This window comes from Orcinus orca, chromosome 20 (assembly GCF_937001465.1).
Source record: "Orcinus orca chromosome 20, mOrcOrc1.1, whole genome shotgun sequence".
Lineage (NCBI taxonomy): Eukaryota > Metazoa > Chordata > Mammalia > Artiodactyla > Delphinidae > Orcinus > Orcinus orca.
Window position 1 is genome coordinate 48,155,556 of NC_064578.1, and position 16,619 is coordinate 48,172,174.

A 16,619-nucleotide genomic window follows, 5' to 3' on the forward strand; every position below is an offset into this window, starting at 1 on the left:
TCCGGTCCCTCAGCCGGTATTGCTCAGCAATTGGCTTGCCTTGCGCACCCACCCCCTCCTTCCATCCCGTCTCCCCCGCCGCAGCCTCCGCGGGCCGGACCGCGCATGCGAACTAACGCCCCCACCGGCCCGGCGGAGGAGGAGGGAATGGAAATGAGGCTGGGCCCAGCAGCTAGCGCGCGCTCCCTCCCCTGCCCTCCCATCTCAGGGCGCGCGCCGGGCGGTGCAGAGTCCGAAGGCAGCGCCGCAGTGGCCGCGGCCCCCGAGGGAGGGGCCCGGAGCCCCGCCCCCAGGGAGGAGCCGCCCGCAGGTGAGGGGGCAGCGGTCCGGGCACAGACGCCAGGGTCTTCGGGAAGTAGACTGGGGGTGCTGATCGCCAGAACTCCCGGAACGGGGGAGGGTCCTGATGCATAGGTTCTGGAGGGGCTGCATGGGCGCCTGAGCCTTGGGAGGGTGCATTGGTGCCCGAATGCCATGATCCCAAGGGGTGCCTGGAGGCTCGGACGCTTGGGACCTCGAGGGAGAAGTCCATGAGGGGGTCTCAGAATCGCAACACACGAGCCACGCTCTTTCTGTGTCTTCCTCCAGGTCTCCCCTCTACCCTCCACGGTTCCAACTCCACGCAGGGGTTTAAATTTAGTGACAAGAAGAAGGCAGTTCACGCGGCGTCAATGGACTGAGACTAAGCCAAGAGCCGGGTAAAGCTACCTCTTCGATGTGAATCCCGCCCACTGAGCTCGTAGGCCCCTCCCCTGGGACAGAGTTGCTGAGCAACCGACTTTGGGTCTTATTAGTATAGCTCCACCCATCCCCGTCTTAGGTTCCTCGGCCGGTTCCGCCCACTCTGGACATAGGCCCCGCCTGCTCCGCGCTCTGGGGCGGCTGGGAGTTAGTTATAGAGGCCCCGCCCACTCCGCTCGAAGGCTCAAACGCTGAGGCTAAGTTCCAAATAGACTGCTTCTGGGTCGGGTTTGCATAACCCCGCCCATTGTGCCCTTAGGCTCCGCCCACCCTCGCCTTATAGGACCCCAGACCTAAATAGACCCTGCTCCTAAACATACTGACCCTTGATTGTTAGGCTCTCAGCCCTTCCCCCAACAGCCTGATAAACACCGGCGTCGCCCCCTCTCCCACCCTAGGCCCTCCCTCTAGGTTTCTGGGCCAGCAAGATGCTGGAGCGGGACGCTGAGTCTGTGGCCCGGGGCACCGATCCTAGTCCCACTGGCAAGGAGCCTGTGACCAAAGGAGAAGGTGAGGGCGGCTCCACCTGTGAGTAGGGGGCATTCTCCAGGAACTGGGGCCAAGAGAATCGTATGTTGAGGGAATCTCAGGGTGAAGTTTTGAAAGTCCAGGGTGATAACCATTTCGGATCCCCAAGAACGCCAAGTTCTGGGGACTCCTCCAGGTTGTCTTGGAGGGACCCCTCATTTCTAGGGGAGATGACATGCGGGATTTCAGGGTGATCACTTGGGAAGATACTAGAAACAGACACTTTAGTAGCTTTGGGGAAGCCTTAGCTCTGGGGTTCCAGCGAGGTAACCCTTTGGAGCCCCTTAGGATGATGCATGGCAGGGGGTGAGAAGCAGGAACACGCCATTTGGGGAATCTCAGTATGACCCTTCAGGTGTCCAGACACACTAGAATGTCAAGGTCGAGGGGGAGCCTGGTGTAGACTCAGGGCGTTGGCTGCTTCCTGGAGCCCACCAACCCTCCTGTCCCCTAGCTCCCTACCAGGGCTCGCCGCAGAAGCCCAGCCAGTTGGTTCCAGGGCCCGCCACGTCTGCGGGGGCGCCTTCCCAACCCCGCCGGCGGCCCCCGCCCCAGCGCCCGCACCGCTGCCCCGACTGTGACAAGGCCTTCTCGTACCCTTCCAAGCTGGCCACGCACCGGTTGGCACACGGCGGCGCCCGCCCCCACCCATGCCCCGACTGCCCCAAGGCCTTCTCCTACCCCTCCAAGCTGGCAGCCCACCGCCTCACGCACAGCGGCGCCCGTCCGCACCCGTGCCCGCACTGCCCAAAGGCCTTCGGCCACCGCTCCAAGCTGGCAGCCCACCTCTGGACCCACGCGCCCACCCGCCCCTACCCGTGCCCCGACTGCCCCAAGTCCTTCTGCTACCCCTCCAAGCTCGCGGCCCACCGCCATACGCACCATGCCACCGACGCCCGTCCCTATCCTTGCCCGCACTGCCCCAAGGCTTTTTCATTCCCCTCCAAACTGGCCGCCCATCGCCTATGTCACGACCCCCCGACGGCGCCGGGTAGCCAGGTCACCGCCCGGCATCGCTGCTCCAGCTGCGGCCAGGCGTTTGGTCAGAGACGCCTCCTACTCCTTCACCAACGCAGCCACCACCAGGCCGAGAGCCCAGGGGAGCGGGAGTGAACCCTCCCTTTGGCTCACAGGCTCCCTGTGCTGCCAGCCCCAGTCAATAAAGAGGTGGCATCTCTGAGCCAGGCTGTATGGACTTGCCTCTTCCAGGTAGCCAGAAGGGAGGTTGGCCCCCGCGCTGGACTCAGACTTAGCAGGAGGAACTCGTTTCTGGGAGGGGAAAACATCACCCACAGAGTTAGCACGGGGCCCCAAACCATGGACCTGGAGGTGTGGTTTGAAAGCCCTGGCTCTGGTTTTTCACACCTCTTCATATGGCAAAGGTTAAACATCTGCTAGCATCCTGTGCTGCTGAGGAGTGTGGCGAGACAGGCTCTCCTCAATGTTGTGAGTTTAAACTAGTGCCTCCACTTTGGCCATTGAGTGTATGTATAAAAAATTTTAAATGCACGCATCCTCTGTCAACGATTCCACTTCTAGGAATTTATCCTAGAGATAAGCACGTGAAGAAAGGTATAAGATTAAGGATGTTCACTGCAGTGCGATGGCAGTGGCCAAAGATGGGAAACAACCCGAGTGCCCATCAATAGGGGACCAGCTAACGAATTTACAGTACAGCCAGAGAATGGAAGATGTAGCTGTAGGGGAAAAAAGTCAGCTCTACATGCACTGACATGGAAGTATTCCCAAGATAAGCCAAATCATAAAGGCAAGAACAAGGGGTGTATACCAGTAGAGTAAAAACAATTTGAAGGCCAAGCTTTGGAGCCAGCCCTGACCCACTGAAGAGCTGCAGGGCCTTGGACGAGCTTGTCACTTCTCTGAACTCAGATGCCTTATCTATAAAATGGGAGGGTTTTTTGTTTGATGCTGCGGGTTTTTAAATTTGGCTGTGGCTTGCTGCATCTTAGTTCCCTGACCAGGGATCGAACCAGGGCCTCGGAAGTGAAAGCACCAAGTCCTAACCACTGGATCGCCAGGGAATTCCCAAATGGGAGTATTATAAGGCCTTTACAAGCAACTTCTCAGGCAAAGATGGTTCCCCTCTTGGAGCCTGTTTCTCCAGCTATAAAACAAGGATGACTGAGCGAACATGGGACTGCTCTTCGTTCTACAGATATGAATTAAGCAGGTACCGTGTGCCGGGCCCTGCACAGGGTGTTAGGAACACAGCAGTGAACAAGACAGACCTGGTCTAGTGAGGGAGGTGGACACCAACCAAGTAGTGGCAAACACAAAGTAAAGAAGCCAAGTCCACTTTGAACAACAAGTAGGGGAGCCTTGCCTCCCTTCAAACCAAGAATTATTACAAAGATGTAGTAATAGGACGGTGGTGCTGGCTTGGGAATAGGCTAGTGGGAGGGCACTGAGAGCTCAGGAACAGACCTACGCTTACGAGCTGCTAATAGGAGGTGGTCCCCACCTGTAGATCAGAGGTTGGCAAGCTTTTCCTATAAAGGGCCAGACAGTAGATCTGTTTAGATTTTGCAGGCCATACTGCGTCTGCCACAACTACCTGGCGCTGCTGTTGTAGCGCAAAGGCAGACACATGCATTGTGATATGTGGACGAGCGTGGCCGTGTTCCGATAAAACTTTATTTACAAAAACAGTAGGTGAGGGCTTCCCTGGTGGGCGCAGTGGCTGAGAGTCCGCCTGCTGATGCAGGGGGCACGGGTTCGTGCCCCTGTCCGGGAAGATACCACATGCTGCAGAGTGGCTAGGCCCGTGAGCCATGGCCGCTGAGCCTGCGTGTCCGGAGCCTGTGCTCCGCAACGGGAGAGGCCACAACAGTGAGAGGCCCTCGTAATGCAAAAACAAACAAACAAACAGTAGGTGGGCTGGATTCTGCCTATGCAGTGTAGTTCGCCGGCCCCAGCTATAGGTAAGTGGGGAAAGGATAGCTAATCTGTGAATGAGCTGAGAGATAGGGAAGAAAATTAAATGAGACCCTGTGGTAGGCAGAATAATGGTCCCCCAAAGATGTCCACATCCTAATCCCCAGAACCTATGAGTGTGTTGGCTTCCACACAGCAGAAGGGACTTTGCTTATGTGATGAAGGATCAGCTCTTAAGATGGGAGATTATCCTGATTATTCCAGTGGGCCCAGTGTAATCACAAGGGTCCTTACATGGGAAAGAGGGAAGCAGAGGAGTCAGAGGAGGTGTGCCAACGGAAGCAGAGACTGGAGTGATGTGGGACCACGGGTCAAGGAATGCAGTCAGCTTCTAGAGGCTAAAAAAGGCAAGGAAATGGGTTCTCCCCTAGAGCTTCCAGAAGGAACACAGCAAAATAAAAATTTAAATAAGTAGATAAATAAAATAAAAAATAACATTGAAATAATTTTAAAAGACAGAAGGAACACAGCCTGGCCAGCACCATGATTTTAGCCCACTCAAACTGATTTTGGACTACCGACCTCCAGGACTATAAAATAAATTTGTGTTGTTTAAAGCCTATGATTTTGGTAATGTGTTACAGCAACATAGAAACTAGTGAGGCTCTCTACCTCACAGCATACACGGAAGTTTCTAGTGATTTAAGATCTAAGTCTGAAACACAAAACTCTAGAGCATTTAGATGGAAATAAAGGAGAATCCCTTAGTAACCTCAGAGGCAGAGAAAGTATCTTTAAGACACAAAAAGTACAGATCGTAGAGGAAAAGACTGGTAAATTTGATCATAAGCAAACCAAGATACAACGATGATAGAGAGACAGTATTATGAGGGTAGACCTGGCAAATACGGTTATAGAGGGTGAGGAAAGGCCTTCTTGAGGAGCTATTGTTCAGAGCTCAGATCTGAAAGCTGTGGAGGATGGAATGAGAGATGGTTTGTGGAATCTCCAGCATGAGGCTGGAACCAAGCAGACAAATGGAAATCAGGGGGCCTCGGGACTGCAGGCTGCTCAGCAAGGCCCTCGGGGGAGGGGGAGAGGTAGCGGAGGGGCAAGCTCCCTCCCCCAAAGCCAGCAGTATGGCTTGTGTCCATATTTACCGTGGAGCTGCCCCGGAAGATTTCCTCCAAAGCGACCCCACCACCATCAACGTTTCAAGGACACAAACTCATCTTGGGGGTGTCCATCCGGCCCAACCTTACCTTGTCCAGATGGGAAAGCTGGGTGCAGGAGGGATGGGATTTGCCCGCAACCAAGCAAGGGACAGTGCTGAGTCAGGGTGGATCCTGGGTTTTCCTGGTACCCCGCCCAACACCCTGCTACTCCTTGCACTTGTCCTGCCTGAAGACCTCTGCACTTGCTTTTCCTCTGCCTGGAATGGTTCCCCCAGAACCTCCCTTACTTCTCCCAAGTCCCTGCAGACAGGTGAGTCCTCTGAGACACCTTCCCTGATGACCCGATCACTCTCATCACTGTATAACACTGCCTGGCTTTATCTGCTCACACAGCATTTATCGCCACCCCACACTGCGGGACACTTGCCGTCTCTCTCCCCCAGCAGAATGTCAGCCCCGTAAGAGCAGGGGACTCGTGTCTGTTTTTTCACTCTGCAGCCCCACTGTCTCACACATGGTGGGTGTGGTTGGCAGAAAAATGGCCTCCCAAAGATGCCCACATCTTAATCCCTGGAACCTACAGATATGTTATGTGGCAAAGGTTGAATTAAGGCAGCATAAGGAATGAAGGTTGCTAAGTGGCTGGCTTTAAAACAGGAAGATTATCCCAGGTTATCCGGCTGGGCTCAGTGTAATCACAGGAAGAGTCAGTGTCGGAGTGACACAGCGTGAGAAAGACTCGACTGGCCGTTTCTGGCTTTGAAGATGGAATGGGCGTGGGTCGTGGGCAGCTGCTAGAAGCTGGAAAAGACAAGAACGCGGATTCTCTCCCGGAGCCTCCAAAAGGAGCGCATCCCTGCCTACACCTTTTTTTTTTTTAATTTATTTATTTAATTTATTTGTTTTTAGCTGCGTTGGGTCTTCGTTGCTGCGTGCGGGCTTTCTCTAGTTGTGGAGAGTGGAGGCTACTCTTTGTCGTGGTGTGCGGGCTTCTCACTGCAGTGGCTTCTCTTGTTGCGGAGCACGGGCTCTAGGCACATGGGCTTCAGCAGTTGTGACTCGCAGGCTCAGTAGTTGTGGCTCGCGGGCTCTAGAGCGCAGGTTCAGTAGTTGTGGCGCACAGGCTTAGTTGCTCTGCGGCATGTGGGATCTTCCTGGACCAGGGATTGAACCCGTGTCCCCTGCACTGGCAGGCAGATTCTTAACCACTGTGCCACCAGGGAAGTCCCCCTGCCTACACCTTTATGTTTAGCCCAGTGGGACCCATTTTGGACTTCAGACCTCCAGACCTAGAAGGTTACACCTTTCTTTTGTTTTAAGACACTAAGTTTGTGGTCATTTGCTACCCAGCTCTGACCCTGCCCTTTGCCCTTCGACCCCTTCCTGACCTCCCCAGGATGAAGTCCAAGCTTCTCAGCCTGCCGTTCACAGTGCTTCTGGACCGCCCTGTCCTGCTTTCTACAGCGAGGGAAAGGCTCTCCATCGGTGCTGTCCAGCCCAGGAGCCAGTGAGCACTTGAACTGTGGCCAGTGTAACTGAGGAAGTGAATTTTTCCTTTTGTTTCACTGTCCTTAAGTTTATTTTATTCATTCATTCATTCATTCATTCATTCATTCATTTATTTATTTATGGCCGCACCGCGAGGCATGTGGGATCTTAGTTCCACAACCAGGGATCAAACCCGGGCCCCCTGCAGTGGAAACACAGAGTCCTGACCACTGGACCGCCACGGAAGTCCCTGTCGTTAAGGTTAAATAGCCACCTGTGTCCAGTGGCTACTGCACTGGACGGCACAGCCGCCAGGACTGTGCCCACCTTTCCAGCTAGGTCTGCCCCTAAAGCCTCGTCACCAGAGGGGCCGTGCTCCTTCAACTGCCCCCTGGGCACCAGGCTGGCTCCCACTTCCCGGCCTTCGCCCACACCATGGCCCCATCCCACCTTCTACCCTGATTCTCTAATGCCCAGTTCAGTTCCCACCTTAAATGTGGTGGATCCTTGAAGGGGGTTCAGGATTTGGGGGGGGTGATTAAAATGCCCCTTTTCCCAATTCTACCTCCCAAATGAGGTGATATCAAACCAGGCTGGTGACAGTTTCACAGCTACTTCTGAGAGCCCTGGAGAAAGGGAGATGTCCCTGGCCCAGAGAGCTGAGACTTAGAGAGAGAGAGAGGCCTATCCCATGAATATGCCAGCCCCCAGTCCAGGACCCCCAGAGGGGGGTCAGAACCAGCTGAGGGTGGTGCTATCAGATTCCTAATTCCCTGCCACCTGCCACCAAAGGGGGGAGGGGCCCCGAAGAAGTGACAAAGAGCTCCTTCCCTACCAGACCCCAGATAGAGAGCCCTTCGTTCTTTCCGGGACCCCAGCACAGGAGTCATTAGGCAGCCCAAAGACCCGGCCTTCAGAGGGGAAGCAAAACCAAACGTAAGACAGAAAGCTGGGAACCTGCTGTGGGTTCTGGGAGACACGGGTGAGAGGGGCAGCTGCTCCAGACCACGTCGCCTTTATTAATAACCTCATGTGTGTGAGAGCACGTACTTCATGCCTGGGGCACCACCCCGTAGAGCTGGTGGGGAAGCAACTTCTGCTTCTCGTTGCAACTGTAGATCCACCGGGGCCGGACGAACACCAGGGAGGGGTTGTCCATCAGGGCCTGCGGGGGGGGGTGGGGTGCGTGCAGGAGCATGTGAGCCAGGAGGGGGTCGGGGGGATGCGAGGGCAGGTTGGTCTCCCTCTCCCTGCCCCTTCAGGACTCACCTCCTCAAAGCTGGGGTCCCACTCCTGTGCCGTGATCACAAACTGGACCCGGTCGCTCATATAGTCCTCAAGCTCCCTGGCAGGAGAAGAAAAGGGGCAGAGAACTGGTGTCCCCTCTCTTGACACCCTACTCCCCAGCCATCCTCAGAGGCCATTCTCCATCCCCACCTGTGTCCCCTATAGGCCGCCTTTGTGTCCCCCACTCTCCCACGTGCCAGGCTCGCCACAGCCCCGAAGCCAACAGCTCCCGCAGGCGCCAATCCTTTCAGAAGGGCACTGTGCGGCCTCGCTTTAGAGAAGAGGAACCCGAGGGGAAGCTATGCATCCGGGGCTGCCCAGCAGTGTGAGCAGGTCTGGCACGGAACTCCACAGCCTGTGCCCAGCCTGGGGGCACGACCTTCTCCATCCTCCCGAAGGCCTCTCTCCCCACGACCTACCACACCTCCTCCCCTACCTCCCCTGTCCCCGGAGACTGACCCGTTGAAGGCTGTGACGTAACGGCTGAGCGTCCGCCGCTCATCCCCCGGGAACTCCCCGTACAGGAAGAAGTGTTTGCCCTGGAAAAAGTCTGCAGGGGAGATGGCGGGAGAGCCGAGCGTGAGGCCCCTGGAGTCCCAGGGCACCAGCCAGGAGCCACAGAACACGCAGAGGCAGGACAGCAAGGCCGGCGCAGCCACCGGAGGGGGAAAGGGGTGTCCGTGTACAGCCTGGCACGGGAATAATCCATGACAAGCAGTGGTTCCCGGCCAGGCCCATCTGAGCCTCTGGGGAGTTTTGCTTTGTTTTGTTGCAAGAATGATAAAAGACGCAATTATTATTATTGCGACATGTTTCTTACACCAGGTCAATCACTTCATTAGCTTGGCCTGGCTTGGAAATTTCACATCCTGCCACTTCCTCGCCATGGCTGTCCCACTCCTTTTTAATCAGCGCCTTCTCTGGCTCTGACCTTCAGGGTGGTTCTTCGTTCCAGTTTGACATGATTTGCCATCAAGTTGCCAATGCCGTGTTTGGGGCTTTGGAGGATCAAAGTACTTTCCTGCCCATCACCCATGAGGAACCGAGCAGAAGCGGCTTCTTCCAGTGGCCACTGACCCTCACCTCTGCTCAGACCCTCTGACTGCCTGGCTCTCCCTTCATTCTCTCTTTGTTTTTTGGCCTCACCGCGCAGTATGTGGGATCTTAGTTCCCTAACCAGGGATCGAACCTGCGCCCCCTGCAATGGAAGCACAGACTCCAGAGTCTTAACCACTGGGCCGCCAGGGCAGTTCCCCTCTCCTTTCATTCTTGACCTGGCCCTGACCCACGCCCCCCGCAATCATGTCTGGGGTGACGAATAACAATGCTGGCATCATGTAGGTCCCAAGAGAGATCAGCGCCCACGCCCACAGCACCTGTGTTCCCCAGGCCCCACCACACAGTGACAAAGCTGAACCTGGGGGGTGGAGCCTGGGCACCTGCAGATTTTAAAAGCCCCTGGGTGATCCTGAAGCCTAGGGAGTGGGAGGCCCCCGGCGTGAGGGAGCGGAAAGCCAAAGGGGGTCTCGCCTGGGGCTGGGCTGTGATGGAAGCGGTCACAGCAGAAGTCAGGACAGGGACAGAGACGGAAGTCAGGAGAGGATGCTGAAAGGAAGGGAACAGGCCTAAGAGGACAAGGAGGTGGCAAAGGCCAGGGACTGGGGGTGAGGAGCCTGAAAGACAAGTCACAGGGGGCAGCAGCCAGCCCAGGACCGGCTGGGGCAAGTCACGGCAGAGAAGTAACAGGGCCAAATCCCACATCAGGAGGGAGGATTTCCCACCTGGGAGCTCGGGAATCGGCAGACTGGGAGACTCCGGGGGACCTTCGTTGTCCGTGTTCTCATCCGTGGATCCTGCGTACGGGTCCTTGCCATTCTCCTCGCCAGAGGGCGGCCTTTGTTCCTTCTGCTCAGCCACCCTGGAGAGGCCAAGAGGGGTGGGGTAGGAGCATGCAGACCAGATGCCCCTCCCCACAAGGCCAGGGCCACCCTGACCCCCAGCCCAAACCCTACCTTCTCAGCTCATCCTCGGTGTCCCCAGAATCTTCTGCCCCATTGTCCTGTCCTTCTGCGAATGGAAGCTTAGTCAATGCAAGGCCCACGCCTTCTCATCTGGGAAGACCGGTAACCTTCCCTCCCAGTCTCATGCCTGAGCACAGATGCAGGCATTCCAACCCGCAGGCTCAGTGGCCCTCCAAATCCAGTTAGGGGTTGTGAGGGGTGGGACAGCCACCCTCTACCCCAGATCCATTGCCTGGAATCCAGCCCCTCCTCCCTCAGACCCAGAGTCCAGGCCCCCAGCCCCTCCCCCCTCAGACCCAGGATCCAGATCCCCGGCCCCTCCCCCCTCAGACCCAGGATCCAGGCCCCCGGCCCCTCCCCGCTCAGACCCAGGATCCAGACCCCCGGCCCCTCCTCCCTCAGACCCAGGATCCAGGCCCCCGGCCCCTCCCCCCTCAGACCTAGGATCCAGGCCCCCGGCCCCTCCTCCCTCAGGCTCTGACCTGACTGCTCCCCCTTGGTGTCAGTATCTTCCTGGGGCCCTGGTGAGGGTGGTTTGGTCTCTTCTGGGGTTGGGGGTCTCTGCGGTGAGCTAGGTCCTGCTGCCTGAGAGGGCTTGGCTTTGGTCTGGAGGCGCTGAGGAGGGAGGGTGGGTCAGCAAGGACGGAAGGGGCCGCGCGGGTGTGAGCGTGGGGGGCGCCTGCAGGAGGCAGGAGTGGAGAGTTTGGGTACCATGACACACCCATGTCCCCCCCCCACTCCACCCTCCCCCGCCCGGGCCGGGGGCATCAGACCTTTCGGGGAGGCTTGGGGGCTTCATCCCCACTGCTGCCGCCATGAGAGCCCCCCTCGTCTTCGCTGCTCGAGTCTGGCCCAGCCATGAGGTACCTGGGGGAGGAATCAGGCCTCAGACAAACAGCAGACGTGTCCTCCGGGGGAGGTGGGGAGGGGGCTTAGGAAGCAACAGGCACTGGCTGTTTATTCAGTATTTACTAAATACTCAGGGTGGCAATCATGGCTCCTCTCCTAGCCCACCCTCCTCCCAGCTCCGGAAGGGCCCCAGAGACCCCCAGCCACCCACACCAGAGACCACAGCACTTCCTGGCTTCCCTTCCCTCTTTGGGAAGAAATGACTCATTTCAGAAAAGGAACAACAAAAAAAATCAGAAATAATTCTCGCCTTTGAGAATCAAAGTCAGTTTCTCATTAGGCGCTGAGTGGCCCTGCAGCTCTTCTGGGCAGACACCAGGCTGACTCCAACCCCGGCTCCTCCGCCCAGGCATGCTCTCCGCCTCTGTTCAGCCTGGCAAACCTGTTCTCTTCCTTGAAGACCCCTAGCTCACTGCGGTCCTCCCCTTGGGCCTGCCTCCAAACTGTTTTAGAGCTAAGTCCGGCCCCTCATCAAAGTCAGAGGCCTTCGAGGGCAGGACCCGACGTCGGGGGCCAGCATTGCACAGCCCAGCCTGGCGCCAAGCAGGGGCTTCGGGTGAAGGAATGTGAACGGGGCGGGCGCTCTCTGCCCTGAGGCTTTGGGAATGCTGTGTCTCTAGCCTGCAGTGTCCTTTTCCTTTGCTAAGCAGACTTCCCAGAGCCCTGCACGGACCGCCCCCCCTGCCCCCCACTGTGTCTCCCCGCCCTGCCCCTCCTCCTCTGGGAAGTCTGCTGACTCTGGGCCAGAAGGGCCTGGCCTGATTTCTCTCCAGATCCCTGACACTGCCCAGCATGGGGACAAGGGGCAGGGTCGGGGTGTGCGTGTGTAAACCACATGCGCGCAGTGAGGCCTCACCTCCGAGAGGGCAGCCGCCGCCGCATGCGGTGACAGTCCAGCACCCACTCTTTCTGCACGATTCGGCCTCCGAGGCCTAGGACCTGGCTGTACTTGGGGGTGTTGGCAAAGGCGCAGCTGGCAGAGAGCGGAATGGAGGGTGTCAGCCCGGTGTGATCTGAGAGGTGAAGGGCAAAGAGGGACAAGGGGCACAGAAAGAGAGAGACAGGGAGAGACACGGGGCAGATGTGGGAGAAGCAGAAAAGACACAGGGAGGCCGAGGGGAAGACTTTAAGAATCAGAGGGAAGAAGAGAAAGAGAACAAGAGGCAGAGGATACAGAGAGGCGAAGTAACAGAGAGAAGGCAACACAGAGGAGACGAAGGGAGGCAGAGGAGAGGCAGCGGGGAGCGTGGGGAGGGGTCGCAGGCCTACATGAGGTGGGTGCTGTCTGGAGTCCAGTCTGGCCGATACTTGGCCCCCAGCTCCAGGGCCTTGTCCCGGAGCTCCGAGCGGAAGGGGTTCTGGAAGCCGCTCAGCACCACCACCACACCCTGGAGGATCTTCCCCAGCTCTTGCGGGCCGGCGCGGGGGGCCTTGGGCTCAGCACCTTCTCCTCGGGGTTTCCCTGGCGCCGCCCCCCGTGCTGCGGCAGGGACAGGGGCAGTGGCTGGGGTAGGGGTGGGAGCTGACACTGGGGAGGCCAAGGAGTGGATTCAGTCAGTAGCTGTAGGGCTACACCCCCAGCCCTTCCCTACCCAGACCCAGGATCCAGGCCCCAGCCCCTCCTCCCCCAGAAAGAGGATCCAGGCCTCCGGCCCCTCCCCCCTCAGACCCAGGATCCAGACCCCTGGCCCCTCCCCCCTCAGACCCAGGATCCAGGCCCCAGGCCCCTGCCTACTCAGACCCAGGATCCAGGCCCCCGGCCCCTCCTCCCTCAGACCCAGGATCCAGACCCCTGGCCCCTCCCCCCTCAGACCCAGGATCCAGCCCCCCCCCCCACCTCAGACCCAGGATCCAGGCCCCCGGCCCCTCCTCCCTCAGACCCAGGATCCAGACACCCCGCCCCTCCTCCCTCAGACCCAGGATCCAGACACCCCCCCCCCACCTCAGACCCAGGATCCAGGCCCCCGGCCCCTCCTCCCTCAGACCCAAGATCCAGACCCCCGGCCCCTCCCCCCTCCGACCCAGGATCCAGACCCCAGGCCCCTCCCCCCTCAGACCCAGGATCCAGACCCCCGGCCCCTCCCCCCTCAGACCCAGTATCCAGGCCCCTGTGGGAACAAGGAATCCAGTTTGCTCACATTTGGTTCTCTTGAGGACGGGTGGTGAGGGCTGGGCAGACGGTTTGCTGGGGGTTTTCTTTTCTTCGTGGCTCAAATCCAGCTTCCTCTTGCCTCTGGGGGACTCCTGAGGATGAGGGGGTAGGATGGGCCGAGGCCTCCAGCTCACCTCCTCCCTTTCCATCCCACCAGGTCCGATGATCTCACCTTGGAGGTGCTGCCTACTGTCTTGGAGGCCGGAGAGGCAGAGGAGGCGGCACTGGAGGCCTGCAGCGTAGCAGCTGCATAGCTGGGTCCTGCTGGGTCACTGGCTGCGACTGCAGAGGGAGAAAGTGGAGCCAGGTCGAGAGGGCTAGACCCTCAGAGCCTTTGGCTCCTATCCATGGGACACAGAGTGTTGTTCCCAAGACCTGAGAGTGACCCAGGAGTCCAGGCCCCCGGCCTTTACTCATTCAGGACCCAGGTCTCCCGCACTCACCTGGCGGGGTCTTGTTGATCCGGCTGAAGAAGAGAGCCCCGGGTCTCAGGGAGCTGGCGCTCTCATCCTCCTCTTTCACGCGGAACTGGCCGAGCTTGGTCACTTTCTAAGGTCCCACAAGGTCAGCGCAGTGGGAGGGCTGTCAGCAGGGTGGGGTGAAGAGGTGGGGAGAAGGCTCTGGGCGGTGGCAGGTAGAGCTTACCTGGGATGAGGCCTCGGCCTCCTCTTTGTCTGGGGGGCTGTGAAACCTTACAAAACTCAGGCCATAGGGGGCATCCTGGGAGAGGAGGGGTGGGAATCAGGGAGTGTGGCCAAGGACTAAGGCTTGGCCCCAATCCCTTTTATTTACAGAAACCCCTTTCTGGCTCTTTCCCTCCTATGGACACACACATGCCGGGAAGTGACCGCATGATAATGACAAGGATGATAACAGCAAGCTGTCATTGAACCCTAACTTGGGGTCAGGCTCGGTGCAAAGCCCTTTACATGCACCAGCTCCTTAAGCCTCAGACCAATTGGCAAAGGCTGCTGTGTGTCTAAGCAAATCCACTCTGCGTACCAAACTCCTGCCTGTGGAATGGGAGGGAGGGCTGGGTATCACTTCTGGAACTCAGAAATGCTCCAGACTCTTTCCCCTTCTGCTGGGTGGATGCAGAGCCATGAGATGGAAGGAGACTGGGTCTGGGATGACTGGCCAAACACCTCCCGGGACAGATCCAGAGGTATAAGAAATATACCTTTACTGTGTGCTGTCATTACATACTCGGGTCTCGTCACCACAGCTTAGCATCCCTAACTTACAGCAACCCCATAAGGATCAGCAAACTGAAGCCAGAGGTCACACAGCTAAGGAGTGGAGAAGCCAGGTTTTAAACCAGCGTTCTGGCTCCAGATCTCGTGATATTAACTCTGAGGCCCAATTCTACGAGGCCCCATCTCCAACAAGTCAGCAGCTCCCCCTCCCAATTCCCCTGAGGTCTTGCAGGTCATCCTTCCTCATCTCCCTCCAGGAAGCGAAGATTCCTATATGGGGAGGACCTCAAACCAATTTCAGAGAACGCAGGGACCCAGCCTCCTTGTAATCCCACGGGGAGACCAACTGTCCGGTCCTCCCAGCCCTCTGGGACTCAACATCGGCCTCTCGTCTCTCTCGTGGCTCGGGACCAAGGACCCCACTCCCACCCTGGGTACCTTGCTGTAGGGCTGGCTGCAGACAATTTTGACGCGGTCCCAGCGCTTCTCTGCTGCTGCCCGGACCAACTTGTCGGGCCCAAAGATGCGAACGCGGTTGGAATTTGAGCCACTGCGACTCTCGGAAGGGGACATGAAAGACGAAGTGACCAGAAGGACCTGGGGAAAGGCACAGAGGATGAGAACCAGGCCTGGCTGGTTTCAGTGACACCTCCTGGGGGCTGGAAGAGGGCAGGGGCCTGAGCAGGGACCAGGGAGTCGCCAGGGGCCTCAGGGCCTCTAGACCCTTCTCATTTCTGGGCCTCCAGTCAGTCCTTCCTTGACACAGGCCCCAGAGGGGTCCTTCTAGTGCCAGATCTGAACCAACCACCCTTCTCTAAATTCTTCCAGAGTCTTCCATATCTGGCCACATGGCGGGAACCCTCAGGACAGGGAGCTTCAGGAACCCTCACCAGCAGAGGATATTCACAATGACTGGCACAATATTCATACACCTTATTGTATTTTTTTTTTTTTTTGGCCGTACCACACAGCTTGTGGGATCTTAGTTTCTTGACCGGGGACTGAACCTGTGCCCTTGGCAGTGAAAGCGTGGAGTCCTAACCACTGGACCTCCAGGGAATTCCCTCAAACACCTTTTTGAAATGCACAGCTGAGTCAGCAGAAGGGAATTTTTCGAGGCCAGAAATTACAGTGCAGAATCCAAAGAGGTAGGGGAGCTGCACCCATTACTAAGTGACTGTCTCTCAGTTCAAACCCGCCCTCAAAAAACAAACTAACTAAATAAATAAATAATAAAATAAAATAGAAAAAATACAAAAGAAGAAAAAACAAAAAATATTTTAAAAAGAAAAGAAAAGAAAACACCCCACCCTTGGTAGCTCAGCTCTGGGATGCTGGGGACGTTTCTAATCTCCAGCTGCTCCTTGTCAGGCTCTGCCAGCAGGGGGAGCTAGAGAGACAGGCTGGAGGAGGGAGGCGGGACCTGAGCCTTCTTGCAGATCCCCCGAGCAGCACCCAGGTGTGCTTCGCTCCTACATCTGCAGCTGTTGTTCTTCCCCCGGGGCGGCAGATGAATCCAGTTTGCAGCTTCCCAACACCTGCAGAACTGGCCTCACTGCACCCTCTCAGGGACATACCAGAACCAGCCAGGGAGCTCCCCTTCCTCAGGGTCTGAGTTTCAGCTCCAAGGGCCCCACCTCCAAGCTTGGAAACATCTACCCTTCTGTCATGCCAACCTCTTCCTTCTGTTCCTCCAACCCTAAGGGCGGTGACTGCCCCCTGCAGTTGCTTCCGCGTCCTGCCTTAGTCTTCTGGCCTCTTCAATTCAATACCTTGTTACTAATTCTTTACGTTAATTCTCTCTGTTAAACTAACTGGTGTGGTTTCAGTCTCCTGGTGGGACCCTGACTGATACAGTGGGTGGCACTGATGTTGGTGATTCCCGGTGGCACAGAGCTTGATTTTAAAGGGCTCTAGGTGGTGGTAGCAGGAGAGACCAAGAAAGAAAGCCTGTGCTCCAAGTCAGGGAGAAAGGCATCTTGGGGACCGTGCCACAGAGCAGAGAGCTGGGCCTCTCCAAAGGGCAACACCCTCCGTGGGTAAATTAGGGAGGAATGTGCCTTGTGGGAAGAGTCAGTGGGAGGCTTTAGCTCTGGGGGGACAGCAGAGAAAAGCTGAAAAATTCTCTCTGGAGACTCCTAACCGCAGGTCTGTACTCTCAAGGATTTGCAGTAAAAATCCACACTAGTTATCTGCGTGGAAAAACCCAAGGTGAAAATTTTAAGTG

General features: G+C 57.2%; 2 protein-coding genes across 5 annotated transcripts in view; one reads left to right on the plus strand and one right to left on the minus strand.

Annotated features, from left to right (window-relative positions):
* The window catches only part of XRCC1 (X-ray repair cross complementing 1), a 38,111-nt gene that overhangs the window by 6,768 nt on the left and 14,724 nt on the right, over window positions 1–16,619 (minus strand). For 2 of the 3 annotated variants that reach the window (XM_012533494.3, XM_033430841.2), the window contains exons 4-17: window positions 14,831–14,989; window positions 13,842–13,916; window positions 13,640–13,745; window positions 13,369–13,478; window positions 13,183–13,288; window positions 12,314–12,572; window positions 11,901–12,017; window positions 10,909–11,002; window positions 10,618–10,750; window positions 10,127–10,181; window positions 9,896–10,032; window positions 8,574–8,664; window positions 8,097–8,172; window positions 7,860–7,992 (exon numbers count right to left, since the gene is read on the minus strand). In XM_012533494.3, coding sequence (XP_012388948.1) covers window positions 7,879–7,992; window positions 8,097–8,172; window positions 8,574–8,664; window positions 9,896–10,032; window positions 10,127–10,181; window positions 10,618–10,750; window positions 10,909–11,002; window positions 11,901–12,017; window positions 12,314–12,572; window positions 13,183–13,288; window positions 13,369–13,478; window positions 13,640–13,745; window positions 13,842–13,916; window positions 14,831–14,989 — 1,632 coding nt within the window. In that variant the 3' untranslated portion in view covers window positions 7,860–7,878. Of the gene's footprint in view, window positions 1–7,859; window positions 7,993–8,096; window positions 8,173–8,573; window positions 8,665–9,895; window positions 10,033–10,126; window positions 10,182–10,617; window positions 10,751–10,908; window positions 11,003–11,900; window positions 12,018–12,313; window positions 12,573–13,182; window positions 13,289–13,368; window positions 13,479–13,639; window positions 13,746–13,841; window positions 13,917–14,830; window positions 14,990–16,619 lie in introns of those variants that run through there. The other variant, XM_033430840.2, reaches the window with a different exon arrangement.
* On the plus strand, window positions 57–2,449 carry ZNF575 (zinc finger protein 575). 2 transcript variants are annotated; one of them, XM_004271215.3, is made up of 4 exons: window positions 57–310; window positions 589–698; window positions 1,140–1,251; window positions 1,724–2,449. In XM_004271215.3, the coding sequence occupies exons 3-4, from the start codon at window positions 1,170–1,172 to the stop codon at window positions 2,380–2,382; spliced, it is 741 nt and encodes a 246-aa protein (XP_004271263.1). In that variant the 5' UTR covers window positions 57–310; window positions 589–698; window positions 1,140–1,169; the 3' UTR covers window positions 2,383–2,449. The 2 variants fall into 2 exon arrangements, with proteins under 2 accessions (XP_004271263.1, XP_049559695.1); XM_049703738.1 differs by lacking the exon at window positions 589–698.

Coding starts and splice junctions, on each gene's coding strand:
- ZNF575 (XM_004271215.3), top strand. CDS start 1,170: ATGCTGGAGCGGGACGCTGAGTCTGTGGCCCGGGGCACCGATCCTAGT. Junction 1,252..1,723: donor GCCTGTGACCAAAGGAGAAG/GTGAGGGCGGCT, acceptor CCTGTCCCCTAG/CTCCCTACCAGGGCTCGCCG.